This window comes from Hyperoodon ampullatus (assembly GCF_949752795.1).
Source record: "Hyperoodon ampullatus genome assembly, chromosome: 1".
Classification (NCBI taxonomy): domain Eukaryota; kingdom Metazoa; phylum Chordata; class Mammalia; order Artiodactyla; family Ziphiidae; genus Hyperoodon; species Hyperoodon ampullatus.
The window spans coordinates 137,586,797-137,605,343 of record NC_136914.1 but is presented as its reverse complement, the minus strand read 5'-3'; the positions used below and the strand labels follow the sequence as shown (position 1 = coordinate 137,605,343).

At 35.1% G+C, this 18,547-nt stretch overlaps 1 protein-coding gene across 1 annotated transcript; it reads left to right on the top strand.

Annotated features, from left to right (window-relative positions):
• Nucleotides 1-8,073: 8,073 nt before the first annotated feature.
• LOC307061133 (UPF0462 protein C4orf33) lies at nt 8,074-15,852 on the top strand (the record flags this gene model as incomplete). The annotated part of the gene is made up of 5 exons (XM_079716135.1): nt 8,074-8,257; nt 10,679-10,739; nt 13,498-13,549; nt 13,689-13,888; nt 15,747-15,852. The coding sequence occupies exons 1-5, from the start codon at nt 8,077-8,079 to the stop codon at nt 15,850-15,852; spliced, it is 600 nt and encodes a 199-aa protein (XP_079572261.1). The 5' UTR covers nt 8,074-8,076.
• Between the last annotated feature and the right edge of the window lie 2,695 nt (nt 15,853-18,547).

The window sequence follows — 18,547 nt, the reverse complement described above, 5'->3', positions numbered from 1 at the left end:
AAACTCTGTACCTATGGAACAACAACTCCCCATTTCCCTCTCCCACCAAAAGTGATTTTTATAAAACAAAAATAATCATTCTGTTAAAACAAACACAAAAGTTGTTTTTCCCCCAAGAAAGTTTTTTAAAGTATGTTATAAGCAGAATATATTTAGGCTGAACCATGTGAAACTGTTGATTTTTTCCAAAATTTCATATGGCTTAGCTTAATATTTTAACTGAAAATATCTGAATTATGGCAACACCCCAGTGTAATATCTGCTCTTGCAGACTGGGAGAAAATTACAGTAACTTTACTTAAACCTATAGAATATGCATGCTCTTCTCAGAGTAGCTGTGATGCTCAGGTGTAGTGACTCCTTGCTGAATTAAACCCATAGATCCTATTAAAGTTTTGGTAACTCTCAGCAACTAGGATACAGAGCAATTCTATTTGGAAGCACTGTAATTCTGTAAATTATTACCTTTTTGTGAGAAGTTTAATACTTTATACATGATTTAGTTATTAATTTATTATCCTATAAAGAAACAATAATTTCACATTGCCTTGGGTGAAAGAGACACTAAGAAAATAGGCTAAGTGGTGCTGGGAAAACTAGACAGCTACATGTAAAAGAATGAAGAACACTGCCTAATACCATACACAAAAATAAACTCCAAATGGATTAAAGACCTAAATTTAAGACCAGACACTATAAAACTCTTAGAGGAAAACATAGGAGAAACACCCTTTGACATAAACCACAGCAAGATCTTTTTTGACCCACCTCCTAGAGTAATGGAAATAAAAACAAAAATAAACAAATGGGACTTAATTAAACTTAAAAGCTTTTGCACAGCAAAGGAAACCATAAATAGGACAAAAAACCAACCCTCAGAATGGGAGAAAATATTTGCAAATGAAACAGACAAAGGAGTAATCTCCAAAATACACAAACAGCTCATGGAGCTGAATATCAAAAAAAAAAAATCCAATTAAGAAACGGGCAGAAGACCTAAATGGACATTTCACCAAGGAAGACATACAGATGGCCAAGAGGCACATGAAAAGATGCTCAACATCACTAATTATTATAGAAATGCAAAACAAAAGTACCATGAGGTCTCACCTCATGCCGGTCAGAATGGCCATTATCAAAAAATCTAGAAATAATAAATGCTGAAAAGGGTGTGGCGAAAAGGGAACCCTCCTGCACTGTTGGTGGGAATGTAAATTGATAAAATCACTATGGAAAACAGTATGGAGTTTCCTTAAAAAAGTAAAAATAGAACTATCATATGACCCAGCAATCCCACTACTGGGCATATACCCTGAGAAAACCATAATTCAAAAAGAGACATGTACCACAGTGTTCACTGCAGCACTATTTACAATAGACAGGACATGGAACCAACCGAAATGTCCATCGACAGCTGAATGGATAAAGAAGATGTGGTACATACATACAATGGAATATTACTCAGCCATAAAAAGAAACAAAATTGAGTTATTGGTAGTGAGGTGGGTGGACCTAGAGTCTGTCATACAGAAAGAGAAAAACAAATACCATATGCTAACACATATATATGGAATCTTTAAAAAAAAATGGTACTGATGAACCTAGTTGCAGGACAGGAATAAAGATGTAGACATAGAGAATGGACTTGAGGACATGGGGTGGGAGGGGGAAGCTGGGGCGAAGTGAGAGTAGCATGGACATATACACACTACCAAATGTAAAATAGATAGCTAGTGGGAAGCAGCCCCATAGCACAGGGAGATTAGCTCCGTGCTTTGCGATGACCTAGAGGGTTGGGATAGGGAGGATGGTAGGGAGGCTCAGGAGGGAGGGGATATGGGGACATATGTATGCATATGGCTGATTCACTTTGGTGTACAACAGAAACTAACACAGTATTGTGAAGCAATTATACTCCAATAAAGATCTATTAAAAAAAGAAAATAGGCTGATAGATGCCGAAACTGCTAGGATAGTTAAGACTGAAGCAACCAGAACCATATCTCCAGAGCACTTAACCATATTCCATGATCTCAAGGGTCAGACTATCCTGTCTGAAAGTCTATTTTTCTATAAGAAAACCACCTCAGAAACAGGTAATTTTAATGATTTGAGCAGAAAAATGTTTTCTTTAGGCAAATCTATATACTTTAATAATAATAATCTTTTTTAGTACTTACTATGCCCTAGGCACTGTTCTAAATACTTTGTATGTATATTAACTCATTTAATCCTCACAAAACCTTGTAAGGTAGTTGCTATTTTTAAATCCCTTTTACAATACCTTGCTGATGATCGCAGTTGTAAAGTGCCTGAATTTCGATTTGAACCCAGGCACTCTGGTGCCAATGTTAGAATCGTTGACCACTATGTTTATACCTCCCAGTAGGATAATATAATTTGCAGCTAGGATAATTTTACAGCTAGTGTAATATAATTTACAATTTTTGCTTATATAGCCAGTTAGCCTTTAGTTACATTAAGTGAATTATTGCCGGACGTGTTCTATTGTAATCTTATGATTTACAGTTGATTTTTAAATTGTGCAACAATTTTAAATATTGCTGAGTTACCCTTCCATCTTCCTCTAGAAAACCGCTCAAACTTCTGTGGAACGATTAAAAGTCTTCAGACTTTTAAGTCTTCAGACTTTAAGGACCAGCGGTGGTCCTTCAACAGGTCTCTGTGCTTCAGTCCGCCAAGTCCCTCCCCCAGAGCGTGCGGGCGGCGGGGCGGAGCCGCAGGTCCTTTGACCTCGGCTGCAGGGAGCGAGCGAGTGTTGGCCGGAGAAGAGACTCCTGGTCTGTGTTACCTCCTTGTCAATGCTTTCTCCACTCTGTCGTTCCTCCCACCTTCTCCTAGTCTTGTTGGCTTTTTCTCTTGCAACTTATTTTTAAGCTGCTTCTCCTGGCGGCACAGTTTCCTCCCACTTGCGGGCTGACTTCCTCCTTTCTCCGTTTCTCTCTTAAATGGACGCGGGAGACGGGGAGTGGGGGCGGGGAAGATGCAAACTGAAAAAAAAACCATTTTTGTAGAAAACTGAAAACAAAAGTTCGTGAATAGAATATTTGGAAATTTTCCTCACAAAACGTTCAGGTGAGAAAACACATTTTCCATAACTTCCTTCTTTTAACCTTTGTGGAATTTTTTTTTTTTTCCTCTCTAGGCTCTTAATGCTCCGGGGTTCCGTCTCATTTTTCTTCCTTCATTTCCTTTTAAGGTCTTCCCATAGTACAAGTAAAGCATGAAAATAATTATTTTCGACTTTTTTTGATGAAAGAATAATTTGAAGAATAGAAGTTAAAATGTGGAAAAGTACAGATTAATAATAAACATTCTTTTTAAGAAAGTTTACACAGCCAACATAAAAATTGTATAATAGAATGGTGTTCACCTTGAATGAATATATTCTTTTAATAATATTCCTAATATTCATTCTGACTTTTTAGAAATGTTCAGCATATATAACATAAGGGAGAAAAGAGGTCGTCACTATACTGTTTGAGAGATCCAGCTTAAAATTAGACTTTAAAGCATATCTTTAATAATTTAGTTTTGAACAAATGCATGTCTATCATAGTATAAAATTCAAATATATTAAAAAAAAAAACTGATACAGTTGAAAGTAAATCTTGCTTCCTCAGCTTTCTCAGGCAGATAATCCCCTCCAAAGAGGCAACCACTGCTACACTGGTTTCTTGTATATGCTTCCTGAGATAGTATATGCATTCACAAGCATATATGCAAATAGTCTTCCTTTTTATTAAGTAAATGTATACTTTTTGCACCTTGCTTTTTGCATCTAATATATTTTAGTTGTATATATAGAGCTGCCTCACTCTTTTTAACAGCTGTGTGGTATTTCCTTGTAAGATATAGCATAATTTATTTACTAGTTCTCTACTGACAGGTATTTAAGTTGCTTACAATATTTTGTTATTCTAAACAATATTTCAGTGGATATCTTTTAACTTATGTCTTTTTGAATATGTACAGGTATAATAACTCCTAGAACTAGAATTGTTGAGTCAGAGGTCATTTGCATTTTTTGTTTTGATAGATATTGAGGGATTGCTCTTGACAGAGTCTGTGCCAATTATGCCCCAACAGCAATATATTGATTGTTTCTCAGCGTCCTCATTATCACAGCATTTTATCAAACTTTCTGATTCTTGACAATCTAAGGGAAAAATACTAATTTATTGTTGTTTAATTTGTATTTCTATCATTATTAATGAGACCGAACATTTTGCATTTTCTTCCTGTGAGCTGGCTATTCATAACTTTACCCATTTTTTTGTTGGGATGGGCTTTTCATTATTGATTTCTAGGAGCTCTTTAAACATTAAAGAACTGAGTTATTTGTCTGGACTATGAGTTGCAGATATTTTTTCCCAAACTGTCTTTGATTTTGTAATCGGGTTTTTTTGGTGGAGGAAGGCAGATTTTTGCTTTTCTTAAAAAATGTTTAGGGCTTCTCTGGTGGCGCAGTGATTGAGAGTCCGCCTGCCGATGCAGGGGACACGGGTTCGTGCCCCGGTCCGGGAAGATCCCACATGCCACGGAGCGGCTGGGCCTGTGAGCCATAGCTGCTGAGCCTGCGCGTCGGGAGCCTGTGCCCCACAACGGGAGAGGCCACAACAGTGAGAGGCCCGCGTACCGCAAAAAAAAAAAAAAAAAAAAAAAAGTTTATATAGCCAAATGTATCAGGTTTTTTTTTTAATGTCTTCTGGGTTTGGGAGTATATCTTAAAAGGCTTTTTCTGCTCTAAGATCATCTTTTAAAAACAACCTCCTGATTTTTACTTTCTTGATTTTATTTGGTTTGATTTTTATGTTTATATCTTTGATTCATTTAAAGCTTAGTTTGGTGTAGGGATCCAACTTTATTAAATTGGAGTGCAAAATGAACCAACTGCTAATGGATCTGGTCGGTTAGGACATGAGTCCTGGTTGATTAGCTACGTGAGAATCATCCCCAACTCCCCATAGACTTTCTTACACTTTATTTCTCTACCTGCTATGGTGCCCGAAACAAAGTGAGTAGCTAATAAACCTTTGATAAACTAATTTGAGAGGAAATTTCTAGATATGATGTCTTATCTTAGTTATTTGCCATTGTTCTAGTATATAGTGTTGAAAGAGATAGTGATACCACTAACAGTTGATTTCTCCTGCATAAAATCTTAGAATCATGAAATTTTAGATCCAGAGACTAGAACAGTTATTCACTCCACAAATAAATAATAAGTTCCTGTTACTTACAGGCATTCTAGCTAGGGATGCAGAGAAAATAAAACAAGTACAACATGTCATGTAGTGTAAGTGCTGTGAATCAAAACAGCAGTGTATGGGCAATAGAGAGTGACAGGGAATGGAATGCTGCATGGATGCCCACTAGCCCAGGTTGTGAAAGACATTAATAAACGAATTGTCTCTACTTCATATGAGCACGTGTGCAAACAATGAAAATTGAAAGGTAGTGGGGGTTAAGCCTCCACAATCCTAAGTGTCCCCAGGGAGCTGAAAATCAATTGTCTCTGCGTCCATGTTATCTTTAGATTAGATTGTAAACTAGTGAGCAGGCCTATAATTTTTAGGTTGATTTTGTTATATTATGCATGCTTAGATTGACGTGAGTGTTCTTTAAGCAAATTAATAAATTTGTTGTTCTGATAAGAAACTAAGATCATTTTATGCAAAAAGCCAAAATTATATTCTACCCTTGGGCATGTCAGCCATGGCACTCTTCCCTACTAGTGGAAGTCTAGCTGATATTTCTTGCAGTAATTTCCAGGCAATATTCAAAGAAATCTTAGGAGAAAAGGCAGAAAGAACCAGAAAGACTTAGGTTTTCAGTACCTTATACTGCCAACAAGAGTAACTCTGCTTTTATCATTTATCTCTTCTTATCGTCCAGTTAAGATTACATTTTGAAGTAATTTGAAGCCATACTCTGACCATGACCCATCATGTGTGCATGGAAATGACAGGCCATTTTTAGGAGCACATCACTGCATATGGTTTAATTCCATTTAGACATAGAGATGATGGCCTAAAAGAACTGGGAGTTGAAAATTCCATGGTGGAAACCCACTGATTAGGATAGGGATCCCTTTAATGTGTGCAGCATTTTTTTGTGGATATGCTGGTTGCATGGAGAATTAGTGAATCAACCAAAACTTCCTAGTCGCTGAGCTATATTTTCCCAGGATTGTCAAGAATTGTCAAGCCCTAAGTTAGGAGCATAGCATATTGGTGCCAGAATCAGATTTAATCAGCATTTCTAACATCTTGATTTATTCTTATTTCTTCCTATATGCCGCAAGAGGGTACTTACATACCAAAATTTGTAGTAGAGGGTGATATATTTATTTTGAAGAATGTGCCTTGATATTTCAACTAAAGAAAATAAATTTATTTTTGAGGTATTTTATTCCAGGCAAATCAGGACTCAATTCCACATAAGTCAGAATCAGTTTATACAGTCTTATCACTAACTGAGCTTATTTCAGTGATGAAGAATATAAATTGCGGAACATATCCTCTTCTGAAATGCTGTTAGTTGCAAATGGGTTGCAATACAAGAACTATTTTTTAATTTTAGAAGTTATCTATTAAAATTTCTTAGCATATAGTGAAAACTGAGAAAAGCTACATACTTTACAAAAAGGTTTTTGGAGATCTTGGATTCTGTATGTGACGCAGAACTTACGTATTTGGATCTCCCAGTGCTGGGCACATAGTAGGTATTCAGTACATATTTGTTGAAATAAATTTATTGAAGTATATTTTTATGAAGCCATCACATTGTATACCTTAAATATATATAATTTTTGTCAGTTATATGTCAATAAACCTGAAAAAAATGTTAAGAAATAAATTTATTCAAAATGTAAAACTTTATTACTTGCAATAAAAATAACATGAAGCAAGGAAATGCATTCAGTGACTTCAGGTAAGCGAAATTAGTCTGGAAATACCATCATTTATAATCAAGGTTATCTTTTGGACAAGACGTAAGGACCTAGTATAATTTAGGGGAATCCATTATTCCCAAAATAAGGTTTTCATCTGTTTGCAGATTCCTGAAATGTCTTCATCTGGGAAAGCATGGCTGACATTGGTTCAGTTTCTTGATTTATTAGCTATTTGACCTTGGACAAGTCTGTTTCTTTGTTTGTAATGAGGATAATAATAGTTCCTCTACAAGTTTTTGTGAAATTAAATGAGATAATGTTTATAAAATGATCCATAGTGTTCAACAAAACATAATTTTATTAATATAATACTATGTCCTTCCATTTAATCCTGAGAGTAACAATTTAAAATGCAAATACTGCTTGCATCAGATGTACTTAGTCTATTTCAAAGATTAAATGATAGCAGATTTTGTTCCCATATTTCAATTGGAGAAAAGGGATTAACCGAGCAAATGGTCATTTAACAGTTGAAATATCAAAAATGGAAAAATCTAAGAAAAACCATACCCTGAGACTAGGGAAGACAATATTAAACTCTGCCTGCCTTCAAATGGTTGAAGCCCCCTACTCTCCCACCCCAAAAAGAAAAGAGTTTTAACCAAAAGAACTGGTGTTAACAGCAATGCTTGCACTCATTTATAGAGACTTTGAAAAATCAAATTGAATTTTACTATAAAGATCTTGATTCCCAGGGGATCCAGTAATTCATCTGCACATTTTACAATAAGACAAAAGATGGCATATAAACTCATAGGGCTTAGTTGTTAAATACATGAACAGTTTGCAGTGGATTTACTTACAGTTCTTAAAAACTATTTTGATACACTCTTTAGTAGGTAACTCGAGGTGGATCTAGACTTAATGTCTTAAAGCTTTTAGGATCCAACTACCTATTTTATAATAGAACTCCATGTCCATGATTTACCATAACACAAATGGCCTTTTGACTCTCAGAACCTTGTTCTTGTCACTCTACTGCCTTCTTGCCTTTGAAATTTGGCTTTGAAATTTTCATTTCATTTCTTTCTAAAGGAAACATTTGTAAATTGTTAAAGAGTTTTTTTTTAATATTTTTTTCCCATTAGAGTCTTCAAATGGATTTTAAAATTGAACACACTTGGGATGATTTTCCAGTGAAGCATGAGCCAGTGTTTGTCAGGCTGAATCCAGGTGATAGAGGAGTGATGATGGAAGTTAGCGCTCCATTTTTCAATGATCCTCCAGCCCCACTAGGAGAACCGGGAAAGCCTTTCAATGAACTGTGGGATTATGAAGGTAAGTGGAAGTACTGTATTTTATTGCAGACATAAATCTTTTTATAATAACCTCTCATAGAACTATTATTTTATCTTGCTGTAAGGAAGTGAGTGCTTCTGAGCAACTGACATGTGCAGTTTCTGATATTTCCTACCAATCTCGCACTCTTGACTTTTTCACGTTACCTATGTGACTTCGACTATATAACTAGAACAGTGAAAAATGGCAATTACAAATCCAGATTTTTAAATTGCTGCTATATTTCCTTCCTTTACTTCTGTTACCTATTCTAAGAAGAGTTCAGCATTTGTTTTGTTTTTAAGTATCTTCAAATTGCCACTTTAACCTTATAAACCTTCTTTATGGAAGCTTTGGGGTGTTTCACTTATTATGAAAACACCATTAACTTAAACATGAAATGTAGTTTTTATTTTATACTGGCAAGTAATCTCACACATTAAGTGAGGGCTAAAAGACCGGCCATGAAATTCCAGTTTCAGGTTTGCTGTGTGATCACCTTCTAATGAATCCTAATTAAGCCACCAAACTTATCTTTCTTAAATAATCTTTATGATGCCATTTCCTAGATTACAAATCATTACTGTCCCTAAGATAAGGTTCAAACCCTTCCCATAAGCTTCCAGGGTACTCCTGAATCAAGCTATCAAATTAAACCAAAAGTTCTTGACTTCCAAAAGGCTGGTAGTCTCATTCATGCATATTCTCACTCATGTACCTTTTCTCATTCAAGTCCCCCTGCCTCTAATGTACATCATTCAAGGTCTAACTCAGGTTTCATTTCTTCAAAGAAACCTTTGATGACTCTTCTAGTCCATAGTAACATCTACTTTCTCTATGCCATCTATATAGTATGCATTTTGTCAGTGTTAATCTATCATATGTTAAACATATGTTGTCTTTTATTGTTACAGAACTTGTATATACCAACTTCCTTTTGGTGTACACACTAATGTGAGTTATCTACTGGAGGTACTATAGACACCAAACTCAACAAGTCCTAAACTCAACTCATCCACTTCTCTCATAAACTTGCTTCTTTCACTAATTGCCCAATCTCAGTCAACAGCACTATAATACATCGAATCACCAAATGTAGAAATGTGAGATCTTTCCAAGATATCCTTCTCTCTCACTCTCCATATTTGGATTTATTTGTTAAGTCCTGTCAGTTTCACCTCCTAAATGTTTCTCTCATTTATTATCTCTTCTTCATCCTACCATCCTTGCCATAGGTAAAAGACTTTAAAAGGAACAATAAGACTGAGTTGTTGATGGGGCTATATCTATATCTTAGATATTTTATTATTATAAAAATAACACATGGAAAACTAGAAACAACCTAAATGTCTGTCAATAAAGAATTATGTGAATAAATCATAACATTCTATAGAAGAATACTATGCAGTAATTAAAAAGAATTAGGTATCTATATGCTGTACAGTTTGTGTGTGTGTGTGTGTGTGTGTGAAAAAAACAAGATGTAATCAGAAAATAATTCCATATATATTTTTTTAATCTATACAGGTAAAATAGATTATGGAAGGACAGAAAAAGTCTGATAGGTTTTAGAGCAAATTGGGAAGAAAAGGACTTTGACTTTTTACTTACATATATGTTTATGTTCTTTTAATAATTTAAAAGAAACGTGTCATTTTTATAATTATACAGTGTTTTAAATAAACATGCTCAGAAAATTTCAGGAAATTATAAAGAAAAATCACTCACCTGTATTCCACCTGTCAGAGATAACCAACCATAACATTCTTGTGCATGTTTTGCAGGCATCGAAGCACAGGCATACGTGCACATTTTTGTTTCATGTGCATTTGGTTATTGCTCTGCAGCCTACTTACCAAATATCATGGATATCTTCCTATATCAAGAAATATTTAACTGTATATTTTATTTTAATGACTGCATTATATTCTATTACATGGAATATACACAGATTCCATAATTTATTTAACAGGTCTCCTATATAATAGGATATTTATTTATATAACAGGAGATAACAATTTAGACCATTTCTTTTTGAGTAATATTGTACTTTGATGAATAGCATCTTACTTCTTTTTCAGTTGTGTGATTATTTCCTTAGGATAAATTTCTAGAAGAAGATAACTAGCTCAGAGTCTGTGTGATATGTTCATTTCTTTACAACCTCACCAACACTAGGCTTCATTAATATTTTTATTTTATGGCAATCTGATATGGGGAAAAAATGATGATTTATTTTCTATGTATTTTTTTCTTCCAGGCAATGTCTATTTATTTTATTTTCCCCTTTTCCTAGTGGTGATATAGCTTTAATTAAAAATAATGCATTAATTCACTTTATATTCTAAAGGTAATAAACAAATTATTTATTGTTGAAGCAAAATTAAGTTTCTCAATATGTCATATCTCTGTTTTCAAAAGTTGTGGAAGCATTTTTCTTGAATGACATAACTGAACAGTATTTAGAAGTTGAACTTTGTCCGTAAGTATCAAATATTTCTTCTAACTCACTACTATATATTTTGAACACATTATTTTCTAATTATAAATCATGGATATAGTAAAAGCTCACTAATTCTAGTTAACTAGTCAGAATGCTAATTTGAATTAATCTGAATTATATATAATTCCTTATTTTCAACTAAATGTATAATGTAGAATATATAAGGTTTTGAAAATATTATATATATATATATATATATTTTTTTTTTTTTTTGTGGTACGTGGGCCTCTCACTGTTGTGGCCTCTCCCGCTGTGGAGCACAGGCTCCGGACGCACAGGCCCAGCGGCCATGGCTCACGGGCCCAGCCGCTCCGCGGCATGTGGGATCCTCCCGGACCGGGGCACGAACCCGTATCCCCTGCATCGGCAGGCGGACGCTCAACCACTGCGCCACCAGGGAAGCCCTGAAAATATTATATTGATACTATTTTCAATTCACTAATGTAGTTGGTTTTCTAATAAATTTGAAGGTTTTTTTGCAAAATGAAAATTATTATAAAACTCTTTCATTATTTACTCTGTAAATTTGCATTATTATATATTAGCTATTTAGAAATAAAGGGAGGCATATAGGTATAACGAATTGAACTACTTTATGAAAATGTTTCTTTTAGGGGATTCTTTTAATAACTAGATTAAACCTTAATTTTATATATTACGTAATTATGTATTCATGTATTCCTTCCTTTATTTATCATTCATTTACTGAGTGTATACTTTGTCACTTTATGTTCAGTGCCAAGGATAAAAACTAAATCACACATGGCTTTTCCTAGACTTATGAAAAATATTAACCTTGGACTCTCTCTGCACAAATTTAACTGGTCCTTAGGAACTCTCTACCTGGTTGGCAGTTTTTTTCCTGTAGAAGTCAAAAAGTAAATTTATACCTATCTGTTATCTAAATTATAAGAAATTTTAAGTTAATATTTAGAAATGAAATATTTCTTTATATTTCCATTACTCATTTAAAATGACATTTAAATACTTCTCCGCATCTGTTATCTAGTAGGCTTTGTCCTTTTGTAGACTGAGCAGAGTCCCGAACAATTGATTTCAATGAGATTTTAGATATCATTTTCTTCTCCCTTATTTTGATTTCTTACTAATGCTAGTGTGGAAAATATAGCTGTTCACAATTATGTATTTCAGAAGAGTAATTATATATCTTTGTTACCCTTCAACTAACATGCCAAAATCTTTTTTTGAAATATATGATTAATTCTCATAAACTGTAATGTGAGGTAAGAAAATTTCACCATACACGTGAGGAAGCTAAGGCAAATAGGTTTATAACTTGTCTAGAAGATAGTCAAGAACTTGGATCTGCTAGAATTCTAAAGTTACATCCTTAGTTTAAATTTTTAGATGATAATATTAGTTTATTTTTATAAAGTGATGACTTAGCATAAGATACATCAGCTAATTAGATTATGTTTTGTTAGGAAATTATTCAATAACCATAATGTATAAAATTAATAAATTCTAAAAGTTTGTTTTTAGATACATTAGGACAGTTAATTATCAAGAATCATGGTTTTGCTTCAGGCAATTAACTCCTGTGACAGTTAACCTCTAGGAAAGCAACTTGAATATGTTTGTTTGAATTTTTAAGAACTTTTATTGTTCTTAGGATATTCTTAAGGTTGCATAATAACAATAAAAAGAAGCAGAGAACTTTTTTTTTTTTTTTTTTTTGGTACACGGGCCTCTCACTGTTGTGGCCTCTCCCGTTGCGGAGCACAGGCTCCGGACGCGCAGGCTCAGCGGCCATAGCTCACGGGCCCAGCCGCTCCGCGGCATGTGGGATCCTCCCGGACCAGGACCCGAACCCGTGTCCCCTGCATCGGCAGGCAGATTCTCAACCACTGTGCCACCAGGGAAGCCCCAGAGAACTTTTAAATGGAAAAGAATACTTGTTTTCTGTTAGACTAGTTTCTTGAAGGAAATCCTTCGTGAAAAGCTCCCAACAGACCATCTGTGTCAGAATGTTTAGATATAGTCTTTTCCAGAGACCGTAAATTTGCTTCATGTAACTATTTGAAATCTTTTGATTCTTACTGACATGGATAATCCCAATTATGCTCTCTTATTAGAATTTTCTTTTGGGAGTATGTTGTGCTTCTCCTTGAAGATGTGACATCAGTGTCAGAACTAATGGTTGAAAGCAGGAAAACACAGCAGGCAGATAGGTCGAGGACTGTTGTATGAGAAAATAGTTACAAATTAAAGTCTTCAACCTGTTAAGTAGTTTTAGACAATCTATATTTTTATCTTCCATCTTCCTAATGAGCTTCAATACAGTTTTCTTATAGAAATAACCTTTAATATGTTTGTTGGATTTTGACCTGGAAATTGGTGCCAGCTTCCCTTAGGATACTTTCATTTTTGAAATGAGTTTTATTATGAACTCCAGATACCCCACCCCTTTTGCATACTTTGGACCATCTAACCAATTGAAGTATTTCATATAGTTTCCTATTTAAAGAATATAAAAAGGAGTCTGAACATGTGTAGCTTTATGCATTTGACGGCAATTGCCTGGAAAGTGTTAAACCCAAAGAAGCTATTTTTAAGTAACTGAACACGCTGGCTGTCCCTGTAATTATCCAATATTCATATTGCATCTTTTAATTATTTGGAAATTTAGTTACAAGCATACACATGGCAGATATGAAGGATAGTGAAGAAAATAATGTTTATTTCAAACACTCGTGAAGAATTTTAATTTTGACAGCCATGGACAGCATTTGGTGCTTTTACTCTCTGGAAAAAGAAATGTGTGGAAAGTAAGTAAATAAAAATATGAGACAAAATCCTTAAGTGTATAAGATAGATAGATTTTTTAATGTTAATATCTACATATTTAAGTGTTATTATATTATAAATATGAATTTACCTTTTGTGTTTCACATGTTGTTTCTGTAGCAAGAACTTGATCTATCATTCAAAGCGTGCAGAGGAGAGACAAAATGGGAAGGTAGAGCTTATCTTCCTTGGAGTTATTTTCCACCAAATGTGACAAAATTCAATTCATTTGCAATTCATGGATCAAAAGATAAAAGAAGCTATGAAGCTCTTTACCCTGTACTTCCACATGAGCTACAGCAAGGACAAAAACCTGATTTGTAAGTAGAAAATAAATGAAAATATGTCCCAACTATAAGAGTTTTTAAAAATTAATTCTTGGTAGAGTAGTAGTAACATTTTTTGGTCAAAGAAGACACGTGTAAAAGCACCAAGTAGAGTTCTATGTTTCCTGATGGTCTTCAGTGAGTATTTGGCAAACTGACTTTGGACAGTCTCTCTCACTGCTGTCAGTAGAGCACTTAGATTGCCATGGCAGTGTGAGAAAAGTCTTGCTTAGTGAGTATTACTACAACTGGCTTAGAAGTGTGGTTGCAAGTTTATTTATGATCCCTTTCAGAGCGAAATGGCCAGAGGCATCTTTGTTTCCTGGTGTGAGCAAAGGGTTAATAAATCCTTTCCCCTGCTGCTTGAGAATCTGACATTAAGTCAACTCTCTAGTTCTCTTCTCCTGGTAACCTCATAAGGATAAAAATGTCAGCTATATTTCTAGGCAGCATAGATGGAGACAGCACAGCTTTGGGATTTCCCTTTAACAGTAATGTTCTCTGTGGGGACCCTGGTAGCTATACCTAGGGAGTTATTGCAAGAAATACTGTCTCCTGTTGGACAGTGGGCATACAAGCCAGGAGATTTCCTATGCTTTCCCATTTTGAGTCTGATCTCTTTGCACCTGAAGCTGTCACTTAAGGAGAATGTAGCCCTGGCCAGCCTTATGAATGCTTCATGGACCGCTGCAAACACTACCAGCTCAGGGAGGAAAGCCGGCCACTGTCCTGGGGCGAGCTGAGATTCCCACGCTATAGTGCGTACTCAAGTGACCAACATAGTCTGTGAGTCTGCGTGTTTAGAAAAGCCTAACAGAGACATCGTAGTGGGCTTTGCACTCTGGTACACAGATTTCGCTGCCTTTTCACCCTTGGAAAGTGCTGCACTGTTCTTCTCCCTTGACCTTCCTGTCGTGCTCTTACTCCGCTGTACTTGACTTTTTATCTCTTCTAGCTTATTACTTTTTTCTGCCAGATGCATTTTTCCCTTTTCCCCTTGCTTTTCTAGGAAAAGCCTCTTTCTCCCTTTCTTTCTCTTATCCTTCACTGTCATTTTCTTAACTGCTTAATCTGGATTGACTAAAACTGGCTCAGCCTGGTCAGATGGGCAGAGTAGGACAGGAATCTAGATGTAACTCACCCAGGGCTCTCATATCAAGATGGTATGTTTCTCTGGCTCTTCACAAGCTAATGTATTCCTGTATTCAGGCTTCCTATGTATAGGTTATCAGAGGCTTACTCTAGGTAAAAGTATGATTATGCCATTGGCTAGGGCAGAGTGATTTCCTACAGAGCTGGGTTCCATTGCAGCACGTTAGCTAACCTTTCTCTCCTCATTAAACCACAATAGAAAGCTTCCTAATGGTTAAATGGTTTTCCTAGAAAGAAAAGAACTAGAATTAACCCTCTTTTACATAAACCTGCCTTGCTTTGGCAAAGGAGTCTGTTCTTTAATCTGTTGAGCTGAAACTTTTAAAAAAACAGTTATTTACATAACTGATATAAATCATCAAAGTTTGAATATGAAAACATCTGTAAGAGTATAATATTATTTGTTTAAGGCTAGATGGAATGAGTCAAGTTTTCAGGGTTGGTTTTTATTTCTCCCTTCAGCTGTGAGGGAGCTATCTGCAGAACTGAAAGGAGAGTGCTTTGAGATATGGGTGAATATTTTCTGAGTTGAATGATTGCTAGAGTGAGAAAATTGTACATGTAGAATACATCTTACCTTTGATATTCTTAAAATAGAATGTCCTATAACAGATATAACAAAATAAATAGCCCTTCAGGACAGCTTTTTCACAAATGCATAATTCATTTCAATTCCAACCATCTTTTTCTTTGCATTTAGCCATCGTCTGGAATACTTCAAGCCTTTCAATTTTAACACACTGCTCGTAGAAGAGTGGAAACAACCAGAGTCAGACCTGTGGCTAATAGAGAAACCTGATGTGTAGGAGTATAGTAGATGACCATATCAATCATTTCTTCTCTATACCTTTTAAGGTAAACTAATAATAAGTATAATCTCTTTCAAGATACCATGAACACATTTCAATGATAAATATTTCATAGAGGTCAGTGAAAGTATATAGTATCTCTGTGGCAAATTGTGTATGAATTAACAAGAAAGTAGAAAGTTCATGTATGATTTTATCTATAAAGTGAAAATGTTTCTTGGAGTCACTTAGTCCAGGAGCCATCATGCCAAGGGTTTCTACCATCTGCCTTGCAGCACCATCACCCCACATATCCCAGACTCTGTCAACCAAAATCAGTATTTCTCTTCCCACTCCCGTAAACCTCAGCCAGCTTATGACTGAACATCTTATTTGCACATTTTTGAACTCCATAGTAATGTATAATAATTCTTTACTCAGACTCCTCTGTCCATTTTTGAAATGAATAGAAAACAATGACATATTTCAGTTGAACAGGAGGTGCACATCTCTTAAGGCATTATTAAAATACATATGCTATTTAATTAGCTGTATTTCCTGTCTTATGACTACTTTTCTTCTGTAGAAGAAAGTGGAATGAAGTAGTCTTGAATTCGGGCAACAGATTCTGCTTTCATTTACAAATAAATGACATTTTTTTAATGCTGTTAAACAAGATGTCAAAAAGTCTTCATTTTATTTTATAAACATCAAACACTCCTGGCCCATAATTTTCAAATTTTATATTATAATTCATAGCTTGAAGCCATCTAGTAGATTATCTATGAACTTCTCCACCAAACCTGGTCCTTTACCACCATTCTTAACTCAGAGATTAGCAGTCTTACAGAAGAAGAACCTTTATTACTTGTACAGATACCTAGTTGCCTACCCAGCGATATACTTTTTCCTCTTCTTCTTTGCTAACTCTTTTATATAACTTGAATTTTTAGGGGATTTTCTCAAAAACTACATTTACTCATACTCCTTTGCAGGTAAAAATGGCACTGTAAAACAGTTTAGGTCAACGAGATTTAAGTATACAGTGTTAGATGGGCCTTCAAGAAAAGATGCCTCACAGATGAAGGACTCTGCTGCCATGTACCTTTTGTCCTTTGCCTTCCCTCTCCCTTTTTCCTGAATTACAGAATTGATACCCGAGGTAACATGCTTGCTCCATTGTGTTAATGAGGAGACAGCCCAAGAATAGCTCACTAGCAAGATAAAGGAGCCTGGGTTCCAAACAGCACAATAGAGTAACATGTCATATCTGGACTGCTACCTACAGATTTCTTTATAAAGAGAAAATATAAACTGTCTAATTTGTTTCCACAAATCGATCTATAGATTCAATGCAATCCCATTTTAGAAAACCCAGAAGGCTTTTTTTTTGGTAGAAATTGACATGTTGATTCAGATTTTATATGGAAATGCAAAGGACCTGAAATAGCCAAAACAATTTTGAAAAAGTACAAAGTTGGAGGACTTGTACTACCTGACTTTAAGACTTATTGAGCTTCAATAATGAAGAAAATATGACCTTGCATAGATTTAGACAAATATATCAATGGAACAGAATAGAGAAACCAGAAAAAGAACTACATATAGTCAATTGATTTTTGACAAAGGGAAAGGGTAGTCTTTTCAACAAATTGTGCTGGAATAACTGGAAAAACATGAAAAGAAATTAACTTACCTAACAACCTACAGGAAAATTAACCTAAATGTGACTGATGAAATGAAAAAAGTTCTAGAAAAACTCTTCACATTCAAGGATAGACAAAGATTTTTTTCAAACAGGACATAAAAATCACTAAAAAAGAAAAAAAATGAGAAATTGAACTTCATCAAAATTTAAAATTTCTGTTTGTCAAAAGCTTCCATTTAAGAAAGCAAAGAGGCAGTCCAGCAATTCCACCCCTGGGTATCTATATCTGAAAAAAAATGAAAACACTAATTCAAAAACGTACATGCACCCCAGTGTTCATAGCAGCATTATTTACAGTTGCCAAGATATGGAAGCAGCCTAAGTGTCCATCAACAGATGAATGGATAAAGAAGATGTGGTACATATATACAGTTGAATACTACTCAGGCTTAAAAAAGAAGGAAATTTTGCCATTTGCAATGACATGAATGGACTTGGAGGGCATTATGCCTAGTGAAAAAAGTCAGAGAAAGACAAATACTGTATGATATCACTTATACGTGGAATCTAAAAAATAAAACAAACTAGTGAATACACTGTAAGTCCCCTATATATGAACGAGTTCTGTTCCAAGAGTGTGTTCATAAGTCCAATTTGTTCATAAATCCAACTAAATTAGCTTAGGTACCCAACTAACACAATTGGCTATATAGTACTGTACTGTAATAGGTTTATAATACTTTTCACACAAATAATACATAACAAACAAAAAGAAAACATTTTTAGTCTTACAGTACAGTACCTTGAAAAGTACAGTAGTACAGTACAACAGGTGGCATACAGGGGCTGGCATCGAGTGAACAGGCAAGAAGAGTTACTGACTGGAGGAGGGAGAGGAGGTGGGAGATGGCAGAACTGAAGAATCGTCAGCAATAGGGGACGGAGGGCAACCTGCAATTTCACTCATGCCTGACGCTGATGGCACAGGTTCTGGTTCCTTGCTGGATTCAATTCTATCTACCCTCTTGAAAAAATGGTCCAGTGATGTCTGGGTAGTAGCTCTTT